We start from the raw sequence: 26,456 nt of genomic DNA on the forward strand, positions 1-26,456 counted from the left end.
AACATATCTGCATGTTGCCGAGCGTCCTCCTTTTATACCCACGAGGTGGGGCGGAGTTACGCTATGCAAATTCCGCAGACCCATGGCATTTCATCGCCATTGGCTCGTTTTATAATACACGAAGATGATTGGCTTTCTAGGCGAAACCCCCATTCGTCGTCATCCGACGTAACTCGGAGTGACTACGAAAGGGAACTAACTTAACAGAACTGTGAGAATACCATTATAAATGTAATTTTTCAATTCGAGAATTAAAATAATTGATTTTTTTTTTTTAAATCCTACTTACCCCCAACGTTTACATGGTTGCATATCTCAATGAAAGAGAGAGTTATTTCATCACACTATTTAAAGTAAAAATAGTCTACCACAAAACATCCCAGAATTCATTAAACTGTGCTGTTGTTTTCCCACCAAAAATGATGTCACTACCTGGTTGATAATGACATTTACTCAATGTCATTGAGTAAATGTTAGGTAAAGAGATATTATGAAAGACTAACAGGATGCCAAAATGATGTCACTTCCTGGAGGTTAATGTCATAACTGTCTTTTGTTAGGTAAAGTGATATTATGAAAGACTAGCAGGATGAAAAATGACACTGAGGAGAAAACTGAAATTGACAACCAATGAAAGCAATATTCCCACAACATTTTGAAGCCAATTTTTTAATTTAACATTTAATCCAATAAAATATACAGTATGATGTGACCATCTGTTATAGCTCTTTCGAAAACTGAAAAGCAGTGATGATAAACACTTCAAACCAGCTAAAGAATGTGTTGCAGGAACGGAGGGAGAGAAAAGGAGAAAAAGATAGTGATAAAATCTGTAGCTCCTGCTGAGGAAGGCGTCTTCAGCGTGACTGTAACAGCAGGAGATCACATCTCACATTCCATTTCACAACCTTTCTCAAAAGAAACGCTGCAAGAAAAGCAAGTTTCTAAACACGCACAGACTGGGACAGAGAGACAAACACATAAAAAAATAAGAACCAGGGAATGTCTTCAGTCTGTGTTTATTTGGATGTGCGCTCCAGAGTAATGAAGATGTTGCAGTGCTGTTCATCAGTCCTGCGGTTTTGTAACAGCTTCCAGAGTACATAGCGGGACAGAGAATGAGGATGGTCAAAAGGGATAAAGATTTTAAGAGATATTACGAATTTATCTCCATCCATTCTGACCATTGGTTTGCCTCATATGTGTGTTTTGGATTGTGAAGTTCTGAGAGGTGAAAGAAGTGTTGCCAACTAAAAACACTCCAGTTGTTTTTGGTTTATTGAGTGTTCACATTATTCACACATTGTAGGACACTAATATTAACATGTGAAACCATTTCATACTGCATCTTATGATAATTATACATTAAAGCAACAACAATGTATTGTATAGTCTTGTACAAGGTGATTATAGAAATAAAAAATCTGAATGCAAGTGGATTGCTTGGATATTTTGTTAACATGTAGCAATCATACGCAGATTATTTGTTTTATGTAACTATAAATATATTTTATATAACTATAATTGGTTTTTAATGCATTTTATTTGGTGCAGAAGTCTAAAGGGTGTGTCTTTTTGAGTTACTACTTTTTTCAAAGCTATTAATACACATTCAGCTAAAACTAAAACCAAATGTAATGGTCAATGAAACCCACAAAGTGTTGCTTAAGAGAATTCAGGATTATGTTCTCTGTCCGCGAAAAAAAACATTATAAACCCATTCGTTCTGGTGTTGCAAAACACTTCTGACAAAGGACAACGCATTTGCTGATCGAAGAACAGCCTCCCTCCTGTCTAAACTCACTTGTGGATCGTGGGAAGATAAATTCCTATTGAAGTCAGACTTTAGAATGAGTTTTAGCAACATCAACCCTGCCTCTGACCTTGTGAACCCTTGTGGAAAAAGAAGTGTGCTTAATTGTATCGAATGTGCACTTGTAGTGTACTTAAAACCTTATCAGTAAAAACCAAAAACGAAATAAAAGGCCACTTAAGTGTACTTAGAGTACACTTTCATGACTATGTTTTGTAAAACACTTTGAATACATTTAAAAAGTGCACTTTGTAATAATGTCACATGTAAAATACTTGATTACAATTTTAACTAGTCTGTTATTTGACAATACATTTAAAGTTAATATATTTTAAATGTCGTAAATGTAACTTCATCAATACAAAAGTGTAATTACAAATAGAATTAAATCGTATACATGACATACAAATGTCAATAGAAATTTGAGTTACCATAAATGCTTGTCAGTATATTCACCAGTACAATTTAATCATATTTCAAAGACAATAATGAAATTACATATAAATATGTAGTTAAATCCTATACTTTTACGTCAACAAAATACATTTAAGTTCAACCAATTGCATTTCTTAAAAATTTCAACTGTAATTAATTTCAATTTAATTGTAAATTAACTTGCAATTCTGAGTCCGCGAAACATTACATTCAGTTCGTACTAAAGGATATTCTTTTAAATTATATTATTTCCATAATAAGTACTTTTTTTTAAAGTATGCTAAAGTCTAACAAATTTTCACAAAGGAATATATGACTTAGCTACCTGCTATTCATGTGACAGATCAAGTAGCTAATGTGTTGTGTACATGTGATAGCAATAAGATTGTGGTGTAGTAGAAACCCTAAGTTTGTCAGACTGCTCGAGCAAAGCCAATGCGATTGTTTCCCCGATCAAACTCTGTATAGTATCTCGCTATGAAGTTTGCACCCAGTATCCAGATGGGACCAGTAGGGGGTGGCACATCCAACGCTTTGAACGTCACAGTGCAGATGTCCTCCCCGAACTCTGACTGCTGTAAGAAGAAGAAAAAGAGACATTCGAAAAGCTAATGCAAGTCCATATAGCTGTTACATAGATTGATGAATCTCGAAACAGATGCTGCACTTTAGAAGCCATCTGGAAAACCACATGCATATACAACATGAGGCATTTTGAATTTAATGAAAAAAGTCATTCCACTTAGTGGAATAGATCCCAGACTTCAGTGCTAAATGAAATGCCGCATTGACAGCGTAGTACAGAGTCAGCAATAGTATTTCCAATGAAAACAACACTTCAGTCAAAGCTTAAGCAAATGTAGGGCATCTCTTGACTCTTTTTTCTGCTGTGCCCCAGTAAAACATGATCTTAGAGAAATTGTGAAAGATACCACAACATTAACTTAGCCTCTAATTGGGTGTCAATCATGTGAGGTTAGGGAGTTTTAAAAACGTTCATTGCACAAGTCAACACCACATTTACACATTAGCCTAATGCAGTAAAGATATGCACTATTTAAAGGGATAGTTCACCCAAAAATGAATATTCTGTCATCATTTGCTCACCTGCTAGTTGTTCTAAACATGTATGTATTTCTTACTTCTCTTTCAACTTTCGCGCTTTTAGTCTCGTGATCTTGCATTATTTCCTTAACCCTTCTCGCGTGCGTTTGGTTGTGAAACGTAGACAAGACAGAGGTTGACAGAGGTTGTCGGCGATTCTTTCTCTTGTAAAGTCATGCAGTGTGAAACCCCCTGTCGCCGATCCATCGACAAACCCCCTGTCACAGCAACTGAATGTTACCCCAAATAGTCGTGCTGACTCGTGCAGTTTGAAAAGAAGAGTGACTTGACCTGCAGTGTGAACTAGGCATAAGTTGCGCTTTACACTTAAAGTTGCTCTAAGCGATGTCACGCGTTTTTTAGGCCAAATTTTTTTTTGTCACATACAGCAAACATCTCCTCACTATCCGCTAGCTGCCTGTCCCCTTAACACACTGTAAAAAAACAGGGTCTCTGAAGACACCACAGGCTCCACAAACGGCAACAAAAACAAACTGGGCTAACCCGCACCACAAACTTAAAGGACAAGTTCGGTATTGTCGTGTTCTTGCTATGTAGCCAACACATGGAAACGCGGGTGGAATGAGCCACGACAAGGATATGCTTTCACAAGTTTTACTGAAGATCTTAGGACACAGATGTAAGTTACAGTTCACAGCGCACTCACCAACATTCATGAACACAAACTTATATCGGTTGCTGCAGCTGATAGGCGCTCTTGCTCCGGCACTGGACGGCAGTTTCTCCGACGTGCGATGAGCATGCGAGCAACCTCTAAGAACAACAACTAACTTCACTTCCTGCTCTATGCTAAGGAGTGCGTAGCTGAACAACCAATAAGCTACAAGAACACAGCAGGCAGTTAAGGGACTTAAAGGGCCAGGTTACAACACTATCCCCCCTCTAGCAGTACTGAGTCCCTTCAGTACAATAGCCCAAAAACAGGAACCAAATCAATAACTAAAACATTGTACATGTAATTATGACCAGTAAGTACCTTTAGTCTGGAAAAGTCTTCAAAGGCGTTAGCTCTGAAATAAAAGTCCATAAGTACTTGCACTTAACTGAAGTCTGGAACAGTCATTCTCTTTTCTCTTAATCATTGTATCTGGCAGGCTTACGAATTTCTCTTCCTTTGTTTGTCCTCTTGATTGTTTCTTCTTGTCCTAGGTCTAACATAAACCCAAGTTTTCTTTCTTTTTTTCTTCGTCGGCGAGCTGTTGGCTGACGTTTTCTTCCTTTGTCCAGGTTTTCCTTGGGCTCCAGGTCAGAAGATGCTGAATCTGTTTCACTACTGTCCTGGGTTGCGAGCTGTTCAGGTTCAAGCTGAGGTTCTTGAATGATAGGATCATCCGGGGTACCATTGCTCTTTTGCAGAATCTGGCTCCTTTGGCGCTTAACCCATGCTGGAATCACCTCACAGTCATAAGGTTTGAGACGATCATGATGCATGATTTTCTTGTGTCGTAATCCCTGAACCTCATAAAGTACAGGGCCACGACAGGCAGATATCACCATGGGCCCTTTCCACGGTGCTTGGAGTTTTGGACTCTGTCCCTTCTTTTTGGTGCTGTCCCTAATATACACCAGATCTCCCACACTATACATCCTCTCTTGAGCCCTGAGATCATACGTCTTCTTTTGACGTTGTTGAGCTGTTCGAAGGTGCTCTCTGGCAGTGTCATGTGCTTCTCTTAAGCCTTTCTCCAAGTTGTACAGGAACTCTGGAACTCCCAAACTTTCTGACCTCTGCTCTGCTATGCCAGACCACAGATCTTGAGGTTGGTAGACTTCCCTTCCGAGCATCAGCCTATTGGGTGTGAATCCGGTAACTGCATGCTGGGAGCTACGATATGCTGATGTAAGGAGGGGAAGGTGCACATCCCAGTTTTTCTGATCCTGGTTCACATAGCAGCGGATCATCTGAAGGAGTGTACGGTTGAACCGCTCAACTTGCCCATTTGAGGCAGGGTGGTAAGGGGTCGTCCTTGTTTTTGTGATCTGCAAGAGACTACAAACATTCTTGAATAGTGAGCTTTCAAAATTGCGACCCTGGTCTGTGTGCAATTCAAGTGGTGCACCAAACCGGGAAATGAACTCGTAAACTAGTGTCCTAGATGTAGTTTCTGCCCCTTGGTCTGCAACCGGAAAGGCTTCCACCCATCGAGTGAATTGATCAATGATGATGAGGACATACTTGTTTCCAGAACTAGACACAGGAAATGGACCCAGTATATCGAGATGGATCCGATCCATTGGGGCCCCTGCTTGGTAATTTTGAAGTTTGGCTCTCTTAGTAGGTCCTGCAGCTTTGCAAGCGTTACATTGTTGGCACCGTTGTATGTACAAATGTACATCTCCACCCATGCCATACCAGTGAAAACTCTGACGGAGTCGCTCTAACGTCTTGCCTTCCCCCAAATGACCAGACTGGGGTGGGTTATGGCAGGCTTGCAACACTTCTGCTTGCATTGAAGCTGGTACTAGTAGCAGCAAAGAAGGGCTGAGTCCTCCAGGCCTTTCCCAACAATAGAAGAGAACACCTTGATGTGATTGGACTTGCGGCCAACACAGCCAGTATTTCCTTACCGCTGGACTTTTCAATGCTACCTGCTCTTTTGTGGGAAGGGTTTCACTCTCTTTCCACTCATGCAAGATTGAAAGATCAGGATCAGCCTTTTGTTTTTGAGCCAGCTGTTGTTTGGTAATGGTTTCTAACCAATTAACACGTGGGGCTCCAAGCAACTCTGAAGCTGGCCTGTTCTCTTCACCTGTGCAAATGTCATTGTGTTCCTCTGTTTCACACTCAATGCGCCTTACTGCTAGTGGCACCACGTCATCAACGTCTTCTTCAAACCTCTCCCAACGGTCATGGAGTCTTTGGCAATGTTGGCAACCTCCACATGGCAAATCTGAAACATCCTTCCCTGCCTGATAACAGTTACACATGTTGTGGATCTCGCCCTCACGTCTTGACATTGCATCAGCATTTGAATGGTGTTTTCCAGCCCTGTGCTCAATGACAAAATCATACTGGCTCAGCTCTTCCAGCCATCGTGCAAGCTGTCCTTCAGGGTGTTTGAAACGGAACAACCAGGTCAGGCTGTTGTGATCAGTGCGCAGAAGGAACTTCTTGCCAAGCAGGTAGTGTCGAAATTGGCGGGTGTAGCAGACAATAGCCAGCAACTCTCGTCTCGTTACACAGTATCTCCTCTGGGCTGGGGTAAGGTGATTACTGGCGTAGGTGATAACTCTCTCCTCTCCCCACTGGAGTTGTGATAACACTGCTCCAATGCTGTGATTTGATGCATCTGTGTCCAGGATATATTTCCCTTCCGCCGAAGGATACCCAAGTATTGGTACAGAAGTTAACTTTTCCTTGAGCTGTGTGAAGGCATTTTGGTGCTCCTCAGTCCACAGGAATTTTACTTCTTTTCGAAGGAGTTCATTTAGAGGGCTGGTCAACTCAGAGAATGCCTGAACAAACTTCCTGTAGTAGTTACACAGTCCAAGGAAGGCCTTCAGCTCATGCACACTTGTGGGGGTTTTCCAAGCTTCCACATCCTTAATCAAAGCTGGATTGGGGCGTATACCCTCACCACTGACCACATGGCCCAGAAAAAGGACTTCATCTTTGAGTAGATGACACTTTGATGACTTCAGCTTCAACCCGTAACTGTCAAGGCGTTGGAATACCACTTCAAGATGATCAAGGCTCTCGTCTACCTCTTTACCCAGGATTATGATGTCATCCAAGTAAATTAGAAGGGTTTCCCACTGAAGTCCTCGAAGAACAAGCTCCATTGCCCTTTGGAAAGTGCTTGGAGCATTGCACAGTCCGAAGGGCATACGATTGTATTCATAAAGCCCATAGCGAGTGATGAAGGCCGTCTTTGCTCTGTCCATTTCATCTACTACAATTTGCCAGTACCCAGATTGGAGGTCTAGGGTAGAGAAAACACAAGCGCCACCAAGAACATCAAGACATTCCTCAATCTTGGGGAGAGGATAAGCATCCTTAATTGTCAGGCTGTTTAGGCGCCGATAATCGACACACCAGCGGACACCACCATCCTTTTTACGGACTAGCACCACAGGTGATGCCCACTCTGAGGAGGAAGGTCTAACAACTCCTGCTTCCAGCATAGCTTTGAGGTGCTTCTCCTCTTCCCCTTGAAACCCAAGGGGAGTCCGTCTTACAGGCTGGCGTACTGGCCTAGCCGCTCCAGTGTTTATCTTGTGTGTGACAGCTGTTAAGAATCCAAGGTCATCATCTGAAATGGCAAAGAGAAACCTGTACGAATGCAGGAGCTTAACAAGTCGTTGTTGCTGTTCCTCACTTAATGTCCCGCTTGAAGCAGCATAAAGGGCTTGGAGGTGCTCGGCCAAGTCAGTGGCAGTTGTCAGTCTTCTCAGTTCTGAATGAACGGTGTCATCACTCTGCTCTTGAAGACTACAGTCCTCTTCTTGCTGCGTATAATTAGATAAGCTCTCATCTGAATAAGTTTCAACTAAGAGACCAAGGCAGGCTCCTTTCAGTAAGGTAGTCTTGTGGCTGGAAAGATTGCAGAGCCTGACAATCACCCGTTGCTCCATGGTTGTGACAACACTTCCAGAAGCCACAGTTTCTGTGATCGGGTAGGGTTCCAAAACAGCACAGACACCAGGTTTTGGATTATCAACTTCTCCCCAGACAAGACATTCACTTTCTGGAGGTAACATTGTGTCTGTCTCCAGGACCACTCGTGCAACGTGATAGTCTGTTCCATCACCGCCAACGATCCTAGCCGGAACCAGCTCCTCCTCGACTAATACTCTGCCATTCGTGTGGATTGTTACATTTGCAGCTTGCAGAAGATCGAGGCCCAGAAGAACAGAGTCACGTATCGGAGCCACAAAAACGTCCCATTCTGCACTCCAGGTACCAATTTGGAATTTAACTTTTAGTCCACCTTTGGCGCTCATGTCTTTCCCTGATTCTGCATTATGGAGGCATGTCTGTGTTAAAGCCATCTGCTTATTTGAGGGAAACTGCTGATATAGGGTTTCTGAGATAACTGTTGCTTCAGCTCCTGTGTCTACAACGGCTTTCACTGGAATGCTGTTCACAGTTGCATCAATGAGCAAGCTTGGGCCTCTACTTGTAGCGCGTCCCACCTGGGGTGTGGGGGACTGACTTCTCCAGCTTACCGAGTCTCTTGGAGCAGTACTGCGGTTTTGATCCTTACTACTTTGTCCAGAGTTGGGTGGCAGGGTTGACAGCCTCATGCACTCTCTGCGAAAATGTCCTTCTTCCCCACAGTGATAACACACACCTGTTCCAACACGGCTGGGACTTGGGGAGTAGGATCTGGTTTGTGCTGCACCACGTTGTGTTGGAGACCGCCCTCGCCTATTTTCCTGATTTGCTTCCTCCAGCTTTCTTGGCTCCTTAGCCACAGGGTTGTCTAGTTTTGATTGCAGCTGCTCCATCTTTTTCATAAGGAGGTGAAACTGGTCAGCAGTCACATAGTTCTTACTAATCCTCTCCACTGTCTCTGTTAGGGCTGCAGTTTTCTGCGAGAGAAGGGTTAGCTGGTCTGCAGTGACGTAGCTTGGACTATGCACCCTGCGTGAGGCTGCTGGAGTTTCAATGGACACATCATCATCTGCCCATGAAATCCGCCTGGCTCTGCTCTTTGAATCAACATCACGCCCCACAGTGGCTCGATAATTGTGCTCGTGGGCCTCTACAAATCTTTGAGCCTCCACTAATGAATGGGGATCTCTGTTCATTACTTCATAAGCCACCTTTTGGTTACGAAGCCCTTTGAGGAAGAAATCTGTGGCAAGTTGGTCTTGCAGATCGAGGTCCACACCAGGGTAGGCTAAGGTGACTAAGCGTTGTACCTCTTCAGCGAACTCTGCTGCCGACTCTTTGAACTGGTGGAGTTCTCCAAGCTTCCTCCTAATCGTGGTTGGGGGGTCTCGTTGACCAAAACGTTGAGTTAGCTGCTCTTTCAGAAGAGTGTAGTCCTCTCGAATATGCTCAGGAAGTGTCAAACGGTCCGCTTGTAATGTTGCGTGACCTCTCTGGATTATCCAAGGGAAACTGTGAATCAATGTAAGGCATTCGCTTATCTCTGACAGTGGGCTGCAAGCTCTCACGGGTGTCCCACCTAGGTGCAGTGGACATGGATGTGTGCTGGGCTTGGGTACTACTTGCAATATGGTGCAATATTGGAGTCATCATCGTTCGCAGTTGCTCATTATTCTTGCTCTGATTTTCAAGCATTGCCTTCAACCATTCTGGAGGTTGGTCGGGATCAGAGGCTGCTGCTGCCATCGCTCCTTGGTATAAATCTTCCTGGGACATGTTTTAATATTTCTCTTTATTTTTTTATAGCTTTTTTTTATATATAGCTTTTCTTTTCTTTTTAGATAGCTTTTTTTTTTTTTTTTTTTTTGATAGCTTTTTTTTTTTTTTTTTTTAAATCTTTTCTTTCTTTTTTTTTTTTTTTGATAGCTTTTTTTTTTTTTAATCTATATCTTCTTTTTTTCTTCTTTTTTTACAGTCAATTATTCTCACAAAAAAAATCTTCCAGGAGCATTTGGTTTTCTTGATGTCTCTGACAGTTCACAGTGTAGTTGAGTCAACACGGTTCTCATCGGGTGCGAGCGCGAGGACGACAGCAAACTCGCGCCTCCGGCTACCAGTGAACTGCCTGATATTGAAGAATGGTGGAGGGCTTTTTATCCATATAGTTTTGTCGTACTTTTTTATTTTAGTCAATCATCCTTACAGACGACCTCCAGGAGCATTTGATTTTCTTAATGTCTCTGGCAATTCAGTGTAGTTGAGTCAACACGGTTCTCATCGGGCGCGATGACGTCAGCCCACTCGCGCCTCCGGCCTCAAGTGAAGCGCTAACACATTAGCATGCCACTGCAGCATCCACTTTTTTTAATCGATATCCGATATTCTTCTGGGTTAATCCACGTTGTTTCAAACACAATCTCGCTTCTGACACCAGTTGTCGTGTTCTTGCTATGTAGCCAACACATGGAAACGCGGGTGGAATGAGCCACGACAAGGATATGCTTTCACAAGTTTTACTGAAGATCTTAGGACACAGATGTAAGTTACAGTTCACAGCGCACTCACCAACATTCATGAACACAAACTTATATCGGTTGCTGCAGCTGATAGGCGCTCTTGCTCCGGCACTGGACGGCAGTTTCTCCGACGTGCGATGAGCATGCGAGCAACCTCTAAGAACAACAACTAACTTCACTTCCTGCTCTATGCTAAGGAGTGCGTAGCTGAACAACCAATAAGCTACAAGAACACAGCAGGCAGTTAAGGGACTTAAAGGGCCAGGTTACAACAGTATATTACACTTAAAGCCCTGTTTTAAGATCGTTTCTGATGAAATAGAACGGTTAAGATTGAAATTTGGAAAAATGCTGCTGTCCCGAGAATTTTAGGTTTCTGTGTTAGCACCCCCCCCCCCACCTCCACAATCAGGGCCGGCCCGAGGCATAAGCGGCTGCCAATCGAGTTAAAATTTTTGTTTCTTTTAGATGACTTAAACAAGTGACATAAATTAATGAATGAATATGAATGAATGAATGAATAATTCAAGACAAGAAAATTTTGATTTCATGATCAATATGCCAACAACTGCTGCTGTGTCTGCCAGCGTTTAAGTCATGCGCATAATCTAGACACCTCGCGAGTGCATAGACAATTCGTGCGCAACTGCGCATAGTCACCGTATCGGTTTAAGTTGGAGAAAATAGCCGCAGGGGAACTTAACCTTCTAGCTGTAAGGGTAGCAGTTTGAATAAATAATAAACATAGCAGTTTGAACTCTTCTCCACTTTATTATACCACACATCAGATCACTAACTCCAAAAACCCGCAACACTCCAGTACCAAGTGCGCACGACCCATTCCTATCTACGGCAAGCCCCGAGGGGAAAAATAGATTGCATACACACATACAACGAGCGCCAGTACATCATTACCGGTATTATAGTAACATACTTTGTTGGATTCTGTCATGTACAATCCAACAAAGTTTTTTACAATATTAATAATAAAAAAGATTTTGAGGACAGTTACACTGTATTGAGACAGTTGAGAAATAATATTTTTACAGTTTTCAACAATAATTGTCATTGTTGAACCCTTACTCTTATTATGTTTCTGATTTCTCAGTTTTGTCATTATTTTTTGCAAATAATTTATTTTATATGTTTTGAGACAGTTTGTTTTAAGAAGTTTCAAAGAGTTAGTAAAAGAGTAAACTAAAAGTTAAACTTTTTTATTTAAGTAGGCATCTATTTTTTATTAAGTATTTATTTTGTATTAATACATAACCTCACTGTATTCATTTATAATATATCATTATTGCGTGACATTTGTGTCAATAATTGTCAAGCACAGGTGACTTAGCGTAGTGGGCCAAATCAAATTCTGCTTAGGGCCCCCAAATCAAATTCTGCTTAGGGCCCCCAAATCAAATTCTGCTTAGGGCCCCCAAAAGGCTCGGGCCGGCTCTGTCCACAATGGTTTTATAGGGGCACTGGAACAATATCATTCATAAAACAAATTAAACTTTAGTGTACAAAGACGTGAAACTCACAGAGTGGTCTGGGGTGTTCACTGATATGCTCACACAAAAATCGCTACAAAAAGATGCTTTCGAACAGGTTATATCGTAGTTCTTGTCCAACTCCATTGACTTGTATTGGATGTTCTGTGAGGTACGTTATTACTCCACCGACGGGAACGGAAATGGGGTTGTTTGTATTCTTTCTGTTGTCTTCCAGTCGAGGTATCGTAGGCTATGCTATCCAAACATTGGCAAAGGTGCATTATCGCCACCAACTGGGCTGGAGTGTCTATTATTCAAGCTCTCAACGGAAGAATGTACGGGTGTGAGGCGTTTGGAAAAATAGGTCCACAGTTTTACAACGAATGGTAAAACACCTGTTGGAAAGCATCTTTTGCAGCAATTTTTGTGTGAGCATATCAGTGAACACTCCAGACCACTCTGTGAGTTTCACGTCTTTGTAAACTAAAGTTTAATGCGTTTTATGAATGATATTGTTCCAGTGCCCCTATGAAACCATTGTGGAGGTGGGGGGGTGCTAACACAGAAACCTAAAATTCTCGGGACAGCAGCATTTATCCAAATTTCAATCTTAACCGTTCTATTTCATCAGAAACGGTCTTAAAGCAGGGCTTTAAGTGTAAAATACCGAACTTATCCTTTAACAAACTGTTGCAGCCAATAACGGACAAGAAGGATTTGGGGGTGGGGTTTGGGGGGTTAGTGTGCGGATGAGGAGGAGGGAGGGTCTAGCTAGCCTCCGTTTTGTTTGACAATACTTTAACGTCACCCAACATCGCTTAGAGCACCTTTAAGTCGAAATCCGTATGTTCCTTTGGCCGGAATCTAGTTTACTTCATAAAGTTTTAAATTTTATCATTTTTCTTACACAAACCAATCGTTTTGCTTCAGAAGGCCTTTATTAACTTTATTTATATAGCCGTTTGGATTTCGTTTATGATGGATGGATTCACTTTTTTGAGCCTCATACTGACCGTTGCAATTCACTGCCATTATCAAGCTCGGAAGCGTCAGGGTGTTTATTAATATAACTCCAATTGTATTCGTCTGAAAGAAAAAGTCATATACACCTAGGATGGCTTGAGTGTGAATGGGGTTATTTTCATTTTAAAGTGAACTACACCTTTAAGTACATGAGGGCAGACAAAGGACCTGATGAGTTATTTAACCATATGTCTGAACAGAATACTCAAATCTTTTTTTTTTCCTGCTATGGAAGTCATTGGGGCCTATAAAATGGTTGGTTACCCATATTCTTCAAAATAACATCTTTTGCGTTGAAAGAAAGACATTTTGAGGGTTAGTAAATGATGACAGAATTTTAAATTAGTTGGTGAATTAACCCTTTAATCTCTAGCCTATAATTACATTAAATGTGTACTCAGTAATTTTACGCTGTTTTATTTTTAAGGCTGCACCCACATTTGTCCTCCACATATTTAATTACGACTGCCCCATTGCAGAAAAGTAGCCATGACTGTTATTCCTAGTGAGGCATAAAGTACTGTAACTTTTTACTTAGGAATGTAATGGTTACTCAACTCCTTAGCTTGTGTGCTTTTATTGCCTAATTGTGTTTATACTCATTGCAAACTATTCTATCTCAAACTTTCCAACTTGTAGATTTTAAATAAAGATCAAAAAAGTTTAGTGATGGTGGTGTTGAATTCATGCGACTGTGTTTTGATTTTGCATGACTGAAATAGCCACCCGAGAGGCGTTTCAAACATGACTGCCGAGTGAAATTACTTGCCTTAAAGGGTAACTAAACCCTAAAACAACTTGTTTTAGTTAATGATCTGTAAGACCAGGGCTTTTATTAATGCTTTTCATTGATTCAAGTAAATTTTTTTGACATTTGGGTATAAAGTGTTTTAATTCTACAATATATGGTGTAAAAACGTCTGTGTGCTGCCCTCTTCAGGTTGAACGGTGGCTACTCCATTTGAATTTTCCTATTGGATGTTGTGGTACTGCGTGACGTAAGCAGGCACCAGCTCCCCATGCCTTGCAGAGAGACACGGGTCTCAGGTGCACGCACCCCTCCGCTGGGCTCTGCCCACTTTTCCAGCATTTTTTTAATATTGCCAGTGGGTGGCAGAGTCAGGCTCTGACCAGGGGTTGAGTTACCCTTTAAAGGGACATTCGGTGACTATGAGCTGCATCACATGCGGGATTGAAATGGTGGCTAGCAAACAAAAACAATCTCTAGTGTTGATGATGGCTTTTCTTAAAAAAAATTAAAATAAACCGAAGACGATGTGTGTAGAGCAAGTGGTGGTTTGTTGTTCTCATCACCTTCATTGGTGTTTGATTTGACGGTTGTCGTATAGGAGAAGCCACACTGTACATCAAATCTTCTGACATCTTCAAACATGTCAACATGTCAAACTATACATAGTTTTTCAAGGACTTCAGATTTTGGCTTAGGATCAGAGGAATCTTTTAGGAATTTCAACATTTCGCGGCCAAATCGTGGGCAAAATCTGGTACAAAAATATAAAACCTGGCTTAAGACTTCCTGCAAAAGGCATACTATAGCCAGTCATGACTCATTTATTCCACAGCAAAACGGAACAATAACAGGAGGTTACTGAGAGAAAGTAACATCAGTTCATGTGAATTTAAAGGCATTCTCCAGAAGGCAAAAATTTCCAGAAATAAATACATATAAAGTCCTCACCCAGAGAATATAGTCCTCATCTGTGAGAGAATATTCCTGACCACCAAGATGAAAAGCAACAGTGGGCAGCAATTTGACCAGATTACAGCTCACGGTATACTGAGAGAGAGAGAGAGAGAGAGAGAGAGAGAGAGAGAGAGAGAGAGAGAGAGAGAGAGAGAGAGAGAGAGAGAGAGAGAGAGAGAGAGAGAGAGAGAGAGAGAGAGAGAGAGAGAGAGAGAGAGAGAGAGAGAGAGAGAGAGAGAGAGAGACTTTAAAAAACACACAAAGACAACATGCTGCACCATTTTGCTAAACTGAACTTTATACTTGAAAGGAAAGAATCACGCACATAATTCACACATTAAATATCATTAACCAGACCGGCGGGGAAAAAAATCAGCTTTCAATCATTCCATTTGCTCTTTAGACGTAATTTATGAGGCACAGCCAACATGATAGACCAAAGCAGCTGTTCCCATGGAGTTGTGCAACAGGAAAAGGAAATGGAACAATAAGAAACAGGTTTTAATGCTCAACTCATCCTGCATTGGCTATGGCTATATTGTTTCATGTATGAGATGTATATGGGATGCCATGTTTCATTTCTGCACATAAACTAAAATGTTTTTGTTAGATCCAGAGTTTTATAATCAATTGCCACTGCTGAATGTTTCAAAAGGTCCATCATGCATAATGTGCTCTCTGTTTGTGTACAACTACAACACATTTCTTTCTTTTTTTGTTATAGCTGAAGATAAGTTTGAAGGTTTGCCACTACTGCTGAGATTTCATTAATATTTTTTTCAAGGCTTAAATTTTGGCTTCTTCAGCTTTCGTGGTTTCTCTTGCTAAGCAGTGGATTCATATTTTTGGTTCAGACAAAATAATTTCCTTTTTTAATGGCTTAATCTCTCAAGCCCATTTTCTTATTATTAACAGATTATATGTACACTTTTAAATAAAGACAGATTTTTAAGGAATGTCCGAAAGGTTGAAACAACGTACCCCTCCTTCTGCCAGTTCAACGGCCCCGATTGTTTTAATCAGAATGGAAATGGAGGAGGCAGGGCCTGTGATGTAGGAGGAGCCTGTATCAATCACAGCAGAACAGCCGTCCATGCAAAACAGCATATCTGCCCCCACAGACACTCTGCAGAGGAACAAAGATTTTTGAGAGAACAAAAATAATTTTACCTCAAATTTACCTGTGTAATTAGGTAGTTTACTCACCTTTGGAAGGCTTAAATCTAATATTATGTGTTATTATTGGCTTGAAATATAATGCACAATTTATACAAGTTCCAAGGATGAAAAACGACATAAGGTTGGGTGTATTATTGAATTTTTGGGTCGGCTATTCCTTTAAAGGACACGGGGCAAGGATTGATTACCTCTCTGGAAATGGTTTGAGGTTCTGTTCAAAATTAAAAACGGATGGCTACTGGAAATCTGATATAGGATATCTATAACAACCAGGAGTATTTGTGAAAACTGTGATGTAAAGCAGATGTAGAAGGGCAGGAAGAGCTACATAGCAAGAAATCATGATTGATCTTTCAAATTGATGATGATAATATTCTTACCCCTTCATGATGACCTCCCACTTGCCTTCCTCTTTGGTTTTCATATAATGGAAAGATCCAGTATGGTAATTCGGGTCTGTGCCCCCCAGCACCAGCTCTCCACCAGGGATGTGTGTTGGGTCCCTTATAGATACATACACAGATATGCACTAGTAACCGGCGGGCTTTGCAACTAGCCTATTATTTAGATGCATTAAAATTATTACACTCAACAATGTAAAGTGACAGTATGACTTTCTTTCTTTTGCAAAAGATATTCTGAAGAATGTTGGTAACCAAACTGTTTTGGTTAGGATTGACTTCACATTTTATTGAGAAATACAGAGACATTTCGTCCCCTTGGAATTATAAGGTTCTATCTGACATTTTTGTCAAAATTGAGTTATTCACATATTCTTATTCTGTGACAACTTATTTACATTATGTGATGTGTTTTTTTTAAGTTGTGTACATTGTGGGACTTTTTATTGAAAAAACAAAAAGGTTCTATCTACAAAATCGAACTCTAACTTGGCTCTATAAGGTTCTATCTGCGTGAGCCAATCAGCACTTCGAATGCACAGAAGAGGACCAATCAGAATCAACTTTATATGTCATGTCGCCGGCTTTTTCCTTGAAGACAAAAAGAAACCCCATAAAGGCAGAATGCTATACATTTACAGTAAATTAAATATTCACTAAATTGTGTGGTGTTATGAAGTGGCTTCAATTTGGCCATTTTCTTTATAGTGTATTGGTTATTATTATTAATTATGAATGAGGGTATTATTAATAACTATTATTATTATAGTTATTATTAACTGAATTATACAAATATGCAGTGAGTAAATTGAATATTAAAAAAAAAACATTTAACATACAAGTGTGTGTGTGTGCGCGAGTGTGTGAAAGTGTGTGTGTGTGTGTGTGAGTGTGTGAAAGTGTGTGTATGTGTGTGTGTGTGTGTGTGTGTGTGTGTGAGTGTGTGTGTAAGTGTGTGTGTGTGTGTGTGTGTGTGTGCGAGTGTGTGTGTGTGCGAGTGTGTGTGTGTGCGAGTGTGTGTGTGTGTGTGTGTGTGTGTGTGTGTGTGTGTGTGTGTTGGTGTGTGTGTGTGAAAGTGTGTTGGTGTGTGTGTGAAAGTGTGTTGGTGTGTGTGTGTGTGTGTGTGTGTGTGTGTGTGTGTGTGTGTGTGTGTGTGTGTGTGTGTGTGTGTGTGTGTGTGTGTGTGTGTGTGTGTGTGTGTGTGTGTGAAAGTGTGTGTGTGAGTGAGAGAGAGTGTGTGTGTGTGTGTGATTAAAAAAATAGTCTGACATTTTTTGTGATCATATAGTCAGTGAATCATTTTCAATGATTATTTAACTTTATGAATTAATTTGCTGAAGCATGTCGATTTTCTTGTAGTTTTTAAAGTCTTAAAATGTCTTAATTTTTACAATTTTAAGCCTTAAAGGTCAAATAGTTAACAATTTCATTGATGGGGTCTTAATTACAACAATAAACGTTAGCATGTTATTTTAGCCATACTGATGTCTAGAGAGAAATCCATTTCACCTGGCCCACTTTAGCTGGAATAAAGTCCTGCTCAGATGTATTACAGTAGCTGCTTTCTGTCTAAACAAAAGAAAGATTAAAGTAACAATTTCTGCAATAATGTGTTTAATTACCCACCAAATTGGTAACGAAAATTAAGATTCTGCACTGGACAAAATATTTAGACCTACCTTGCTTAATTTGAAATGTCCTAAATACATGGAAGTGCTACAAAATATGAAATAAATGTCATAGAAAGGATACAATTTTACTTTCTAACACATGTTGAGACATTGTTACAACATTAATTTTATATTTAATGTTCAAATAATGTTTTGGCAGATAGAACCTTATAATTCTAAGCGAAAAGTGTTTTTTTAGAATTAGAAGGTTCTATCTGCGTTTGACCCATTCCAAAAAAACCCATTTACAAATTTGAGAGGATTTTGATATTGTACATTTAGAATACATTTAGGGTCCCTGTTATTTTCATGTTTGAAAGAAACTTGTTCCCCATATAAATTTTCCTATATGTAATGCAAAAACTTTGAAGCTCAATATCTCAAAACTGCTCAGAACGCAGATAGAACCTTATAATTCCAAGGGGACGATTTCTCAAATGATCTCCTATAATGTTCTACAGAAGAAAGAAAGTCATACAGATTTGAAGTGACATGAAGGAGAGTAAATGACAGAATTTTCATTTTTGAGTGAACCACCACTTTAATACCCATTTAAAACCCATAATCTCATGGCATTATTTATGCGATTGTTGCCGTGTAAATGCATTCATGCCAACTCTGAGCTGCAATAAACGGTCTGTAAATACATGTAAATACCGATTCAGATGCAGCCTCTAATTTTTTTTAATCATGGTTTAGGTTAAATACATTCTGTTGAATCAAATAAAATATTTTTGTAACACTTTACAATAAGCTTCATTAGTAAACATTAGTTAGTTAACATGAACTAAGAATGAAAAATACTTCTACAGCATTTATTAATCTTAGTTAATGTTAATTTCAACATTTACTAATACATTATTAAAACCAAAGGTTATATTTGTTAACATTAGTTAATGCTGTGTGAACTAACATGAACAAACAATGAATAGCTGTATTTTTATTGACAAACATTAACAAAGATTAACTAATACAATAACAAATGTATTGCTCACTGTTAGTTTATGTTAGTTAATATACATGAACTAATGTTAAATAATGAACCTTATTGTAAAGTGTTCCCAATATTTCTTTCTACATTTGTATCGTCTATTTGATGTTTTCCACATTTAGCACAATAATGGGTTTATTATTTAATATATATTTTTATATTTTAATTATACAATTATTCTTATTTTTCATGTACTTGGTCCTCCTTGGGGCAATAAAAATGACAAGCAAAAAAGTATTTGTCCCCCTTTTGCTCACCCTATGCAAAGAGATGCTAGATGCTTACCTGCTGTAGTACACAGAGAAAACATCCTCTTTTAGAACATGTTGAGACATGATCCGATCAAACACAGGTGTAATTCCATCAATGGCTGCATCTGGATAGCCCATCCCTAACACTCCGTCAAACTTGGCAAAGATGAACGGGATCGCAGGAAGAGCTGTGGCCTCTGCAAAAACCTGCACCACTGGGATACCACCCACCTAAAGATGTTAGAGGTCAAGGGTCAAACAGCTCCGTCAAGTACAGTGTGCATATTAAAGTTTTGGTTTTCCATCGCATGTTACAGATTGTATTATCACAGTCAATTTGTTTTAAAGTCACTCAGTATTTTGCCTTGATGGCAGATAAAATTTGGTGCACAAGCATCTGGACTTGGTTTACCATTTACATCTTTTTCTGTGCCTGACTGTCTGGTAACCTTGGCAAAAAATATTTCATCTTATCTCACGAACCTTAGCTATTTTCATCAAGATATTCCCTTTAAACTCATTATTTAACATTCCCAATTCATAAATGAATGGCTTTTTGTTACTCACTACAACCACGTCCTCGCTGAGAAATCCCCGGACGTTTCCAGAAGCGTACTGGATGGAGAATCCTGTGCCGTTGTAAATATGCGTGTGGGATTTTGAAGCATCGTACCTGTTGTGTGTGACTAAGAGACATATGGACAAAGGAAGACTTGAGCTGTTTTTTTTTTTGCTTTTCATTGTACAGCTACATAATACAATGACTTTCGATTTATATGATTGCTTTTAGAAAATCACTCACAGCAGGCGGTGTATAACGGAGAACAACTATGTGAGGGAACCCAGAGGTTGGCAGAACCCGTGTCAAACACAACATTGAACATCTGAGCTGGTGAACCAATACTAATCTCACCAAAGTATTGAGTCTGAAATACAAGAGACAAATGCAATTATAAATATGAACATGCTCAAAATTGTGGATCGTTTCCATTTTTAACACTGCATTACATCTAAGTAGTTGATCAGAGGTGTTGGAGCTGTGCCGTTAGTGGGTGATGGTTCATCATACTTCGGCATAATCTCAGAAAACACTTGAGCTGTTGTGACACCCATCTCCTTGATGGTTTCTCGTATGGATGGCATTTTCTTCAGTTTTACCCTAAGCAGTGAAGAGAGAAGTGTCTTGTGTTACATATTATTATTATTATTAATAAAAATTTTTTTTTTTTACAACTGATAAGACACCATTAACAGGACATATAGAAGTGCATTTTATCTGATTTTAAGATTAAGTGGGCATCTATATAATAAATATTTAAGTAAAAAAGATACTCCCCATAAGGCAAAGACAGATATTGTCATATATAATTAATATGTGTCATAATATTTCAAAATGAACACATTTTTTAAAATATATTTTTATATAAATATATTTTAGATTTCCTCATATATTTTGCCCATTTGTATAGTCACCAGCCACTTTATTAGGCATGTTTAATTACTTGTTAAGGCAAATTTCTAACCAGCCAATCAGATAGCAGCAACTCAATACATTTAGGCATGTAGACATGGTCGAGCATCAAACTGAGCATCAAAACGGGGAAGGAGGGTGATTTAAGTGACTTTGAATGTGGCATGGTTGTTGGTGCCAGACGGGCTGGTCCGAGTATTTCAGCTGATGGGATTTTCATGCACAACCATAGGGTTTACAAAGAATGGTCCGAAAAAGAGAAAATATCCAGTAAGGACAACCACTTGTTACAACCGAGGTCTGCAGAAGAGAATCTCTGAACGCACAACACGTCGAACCTTGAGGCAGATGTGCTACAGCAGCGGAAGAACACACCAGGCTGCAATTAGCTCGGGCTCACCAAAATTGGACAAAAAAAATTAAAAAACATTGACTAGTCTGATTTCTGCTGCAACATTCAGATGGTAGAGTCAGAATTTCGTGTAAACAACATGAAAGCATGGATCCATCCTCCCTTGTATCAGCAGTTCAGGCTGCTGGTAGTGTAATGTTGTGAGGGATCTTTTTCTCTGCACACTTTGGACCTATTAGTACCAATTGAGCATCATTTAAACACCACAGGCAACCTGAGAATTGTTACTGACCACGTCCATCCCTTTATAACCACAGTTTCCCATCTTCTGATGTCTACTTCTAGCAGGATGACACGCCATATCACAAAGCTCAAATCATCTCAAACTGGTTTCTTGAACATGTCATTTACAGAAAACTCAAACAGCCTCCACAGTCCAATAGAGCACCTTTGGGATGTGCTGGAACAGGAGATTCGCATCATGGATGTGTAGCAGACAAATCTGCAGCAACTGTGTGATGCCATCATGTCGATATGGATCAAAATTTCTGAGGAACCTCCAGCACCCTGTTGAATCTATGGCATGAAGAATTCAGGCAGTTCTGAGGGCAAAAGTGGGACCAGCCCCGATACTAGCAAGCTGTACCTAACAAAGTGTCTGAATAAATTTGCATTATCTACTTATTGTCAATTTAAACAGATATTAACATATATTTATTATTGGTTGAAACATTAGAGATAAAATAAATTTGTATTTGTTTAATTTTTTTATGCCAAATGCCCCCAAATATGAGGATTACTTTTCAAGGGACTCCTTTCCTAAAATATAAAGGCAGCTATATATTTTCATATATTTTCACCCATATATTTTCAACATTTTGATTCCAAATTAAACATTTGGCTTGTATTAAAGCCAAAGATTTTTTTCATTTATATTACATGGGACAAAAATTTACCTTGAAATAAGGTGACAGGGTTTTTAAAAAAAAAAAAATGTAAGACCCCCGATAGCACCATCCCAGCTAACAGGGAACCTTTTTAGAACTTTGGCTAATGTTCTGGCAAGGTTCTCTCAAAGTTATAACCAAACATTATCCCAGTAACATTGATAGAATGGTTGTTAAAGATGATCTGGTCTTTAATAGCTAATGTCCTTAAAACATTAGCACAAACACTTATTGATACATCATTAATTCTGAAATGGTTTAGTTGCATGTTCGTCTAACATTTTTTAAATGTTTCAACTTGTTTCAGTGCACTCAAAAAATCCCATCATTTTTGCAAAATGATCAAATGGAATGTTCCCTTAAAGTTCTTTTAACCAAGAAAAACGTTTTTAATTTTTTTTTTAAACTAAGGTTTAAAAGTTTAAAGAATATTCAGATATAATGTTTTCATAAATTAATTATAACACTAGCAAAACATTTTTATAACATATTTTTGTTAGCTGGGCTCTTACATTAGTTTACTTTGGCAGCCCTGGACCCCGATTTTTTTTTTTTTTTTTGTAATGTGGCTTTATGGTTTTCTTCTGTTTTGTTTTAGTAAAGCATTATTAAGTATACATTTTGGTTTACAGAAGCTTGTATGATACAGAAAAGGAACTGCATTGTCAAGAAGGAAGTGATTGTGTGAGTGAGTGAGTGAGTGAGTATGGCAAGCCGTCTTAACATTTAATCCTTAAAACTTACTATCTATTTTCATGCTACTAGTACTTATTTTTTAGATACTAGTATCTATTCCATTAAGTACTGGTACTTATTCATTAGCTACTAGTGCTAATTATTTAGGTACGGGTGCCTATTCTTTAGATATGACTGCCTTTTTAATAGATACTTAGGTCGTTATCGGTCGTATTTCATTTGATGCTAGTTCTTTTTTTTTATACTGGCACTCATTCATTACATACATACTAGTATTAAATATACACTAGTACTTATTCATTAGTTACTAGTACCAATTAAATAGATACTAGTACGCATTTCAATAGTGACTAGTAACTATTCTTTTGTTACTAGTAACACATTTTAGTTTTTTGCCATTGACTTCTATAAGGGGATCTGTCATTCAGATATCAATTCAATATTCAATATTCAGTTCTGACTAGTACATATTCCAATTGTGACTAGTACATATTTATTAGATACTAGTTATTAATTAGATACCACACTTATTTTTTAGAAACTAGTACCTATTACTAGATAATAGTACTTATTCAATAAATACTAGTACTAAGTCATTAGATACTAGTACCTATTAAATAGATACTAGTACTTATTCATTAGCTACTTGTACTTATTCAATAGATACTGGTACTTATTCATTAGATACTAGTACTTGTTATTTAGATACTAGTACCTATTAATTAGATATTAGTACTTATTAATTAGCTACTAGTACTTATTCAATAGATACCAGTACTTATTTATTAGACACTAGTATCTTTTGTAATTGTTAGTAACTATTCTTATTATACTAGGTACAACAGCTTTTTAACTCGTCTTATGTTATGACTAGTCAGAATGGGTAGTTCAATTAAAAATCTTACTTGTAAAATAAAAAATCTTACTTGTAACATTTTGAATAAATACTAGTATCTAATAAATAGGTACTAGTATCTAATAAATATGTAGTAGCTATTTAATAAGTAGTGATATCTAATTAGGTACTAGTATCTAATGAATAAGTACTAGTATCTAATGTCAAGTCAAGTCACCTTTATTTATATAGCGCTTTATACAATAGATTGTTTCAAAGCAGATTTACAGAAATAACAGGAAAATAATGTTGTAATAGTATTGTTAAATATAAAATTAAAATTATGTATTAAAATAATGCATTTTTTACTAGTATCTATTAAATAAGTACTAGTATCTAATGAATAAGTACTAGTAATGAATAAGTAGTATCTATTTAATAGGTACTAGGAATAAGTACTAGTATCTATAATACGTACTAGTAACTAATGAATAAGCAATCTAATAAATCTATCTAATAAATAAGTACTAATATCTAATAATATCTAATAATAAATAAATAAATAAGTACTAGTACCAATTTAATGGCCACTATCTAATGAATAACTACTAGTATATTTTAAAAAGGTACTAGTATCTAAAGAATAGTCACTATACCTAAAGAATAAGCACTTGTAGCTATAACGAATAAGTACCAGTACTTAATGGAATAGATACTAGTATCTAAAAAATAAGTACTAGTAGCATGAAAATTGAGACTAGTAGGTTTTAAAGATCACTTGTGTTCACTTACCTCCATAAGGCCTGTGCGTTGGTTGCTGAGAGTGACAGAACTAGAAGAGTAAAGCAGTGCACGTTCATTCTTACAGATGGATCCAATCACTTTAAGTACTCAATAACCGACCCGTGTAACTGTGCCACACGTCTAATACCCAGACTCCTTCAAAAACGTCTCTCCTCTTTAACAGAACTTTATTTGAGAGACTTTCCTCCTTCCAGTGTTTTATATGTTTTTCTCCTGCACTCTGCTCTGACCTTGACACAAACCTCTAGCTTTCTCTCTCCTCTGATAAATGCTCCCTGAACAGAGTGACCCCTCGGTCCAGGAAAACACATCTCACACAGTGATTTAAGACCACTTCAATTAATAAAATCAACCTTGTGTGGGCCTGAACGTTCTGGATGTATGGGAAAACAATGTTGACAGACAAATTGTGCCTATCGTTAAAGAATATGAAATATGATCATTATAAATAATCATTTTTATATAAAAACACATCTATCATATAATATATTTGTCAATATTATTAAAATACAGTATATATATATATATATATATATATATATATATATATATATATATCCATATATATATATATATATACACATATCCATATATATATATCCATATCCATATATATATATCCATATATATATATATATATATATATATATACACATATCCATATATATATATATATATATATACACATATCCATATATATATATATACACATATCCATATATATATATATACACATATCCATATATATATATTAGGGCTGTCAGTTAAACGCGTTATTAACGGCGTTAACGCAACCCCATTTTAACGGCGTTAATTTTTTTATCGCGCGATTAACGGTCTTTTTGGCCTAGCAAACTTTGTAGTTTTTTTTCACATGCTTTTGCAATAGGACGCGGCATGGACGTTTTGAAAGCGCAAGCGGATCTAGCTAGACCGGAAACAAAATAACAGGCACGCCGCACACACTTGTTTGGGCTTGCGAGCCGGATGCGCGAGCGCGAATCTCTCTGCTCACGCGTGGAATATAATGTGCCGAGCACGAATCTCTCTGCTCGAGTCGCGCGCTCTCATATACACGCTGCTCTTGTTAGAATTTTCTCTGGGCTCGCTCAGACAATATGTGCCTGCACTTAAAACGTGTTCAGTGCAATCGCGAATCTCTCCTCTTCCCCAGCTAACAATTTTAGGTTATAAGAACGTTTTCATAACGTTCCCATTAAGTTATAAAAACGTTATTTCTGAATGTTATAGGAACGTTCAAAACGTCCAGTTTTGAGTGGATGACGAGCGCGAGACACCGAAATGGATGCCAATAAGATTGTGAATGGAACGTTTACTTTTAAAAAGTTGCCAAATGGTTCCATTGACGAGACCAAAGTGATCTGTGTGTTTTGTCGTTGTGAACTGAGCTATCATCATCGCAGCACGTCCAGTCTGAAATACCACTTGATGATGGCCAAACACACACACACACACACACACACACACACAGCTGATGCGAATTCTCCGCCCCCTCGTCAATATCAGGACCTCGTCAGTATTTCTTTCACCCTTTTATTGATGGACAGTGTTACATTGTGTGAGAGATTATTTGCTCCAAGTAAGAATGTTTTAGTGTGAAATTGAACACAATATATGCCAATGTTGTTTTCAATAAAAAACATTTGCACAAAGCAAGCCGATCCACTTTTCCATGTTGATAAGAGCATTAAAATGAGAAAAAATAATGGGACAAAAAGAAATCAAGAGACATTTAGAATAGATAAAAATGTGCGATTAAATGCGATTAATCGCGAGTTAACTATGACATTAATGCGATTAATCGCGATTAAATATTTTAATCGTTTGACAGCACTAATATATATATATATACACATATCCATATATATATATATATATATACACATATCCATATATATATACACATATCCATATATATATATACACATATCCATATATATATCCGTATCCATACACATATCCATATATATTTACATATCCATATATATATATATACATATCCATATATATATATATATATATATATATACACACATATCCGTATATATATATATATATACATATCCATATATATATATATATATATATATATACACACATATCCATATACACATATATATATATATATATATATATATACACATATCCATATATATACACATATCCATATGTATAC

At 38.1% G+C, this 26,456-nt stretch overlaps 1 protein-coding gene across 1 annotated transcript; it reads right to left on the reverse strand.

Annotated features, from left to right (window-relative positions):
* Positions 1 to 1,003: 1,003 nt before the first annotated feature.
* Positions 1,004 to 24,432, reverse strand: ren (renin). The gene is made up of 9 exons (XM_077222790.1): positions 24,248 to 24,432; positions 20,163 to 20,313; positions 19,957 to 20,080; positions 19,722 to 19,840; positions 19,189 to 19,385; positions 16,222 to 16,344; positions 15,644 to 15,788; positions 14,657 to 14,755; positions 1,004 to 2,823 (listed from the first exon to the last, which is right to left on the reverse strand). Exons 1-9 carry the CDS (start codon positions 24,313 to 24,315, stop codon positions 2,662 to 2,664), a joined length of 1,188 nt encoding a protein of 395 aa, XP_077078905.1. The 5' UTR covers positions 24,316 to 24,432; the 3' UTR covers positions 1,004 to 2,661.
* Positions 24,433 to 26,456: the final 2,024 nt, after the last annotated feature.

The sequence above is a fragment of the Siphateles boraxobius genome, unplaced genomic scaffold (assembly GCF_051911475.1).
Source record: "Siphateles boraxobius isolate OS27281-9 unplaced genomic scaffold, OSU_SipBor_1 9, whole genome shotgun sequence".
Lineage (NCBI taxonomy): Eukaryota > Metazoa > Chordata > Actinopteri > Cypriniformes > Leuciscidae > Siphateles > Siphateles boraxobius.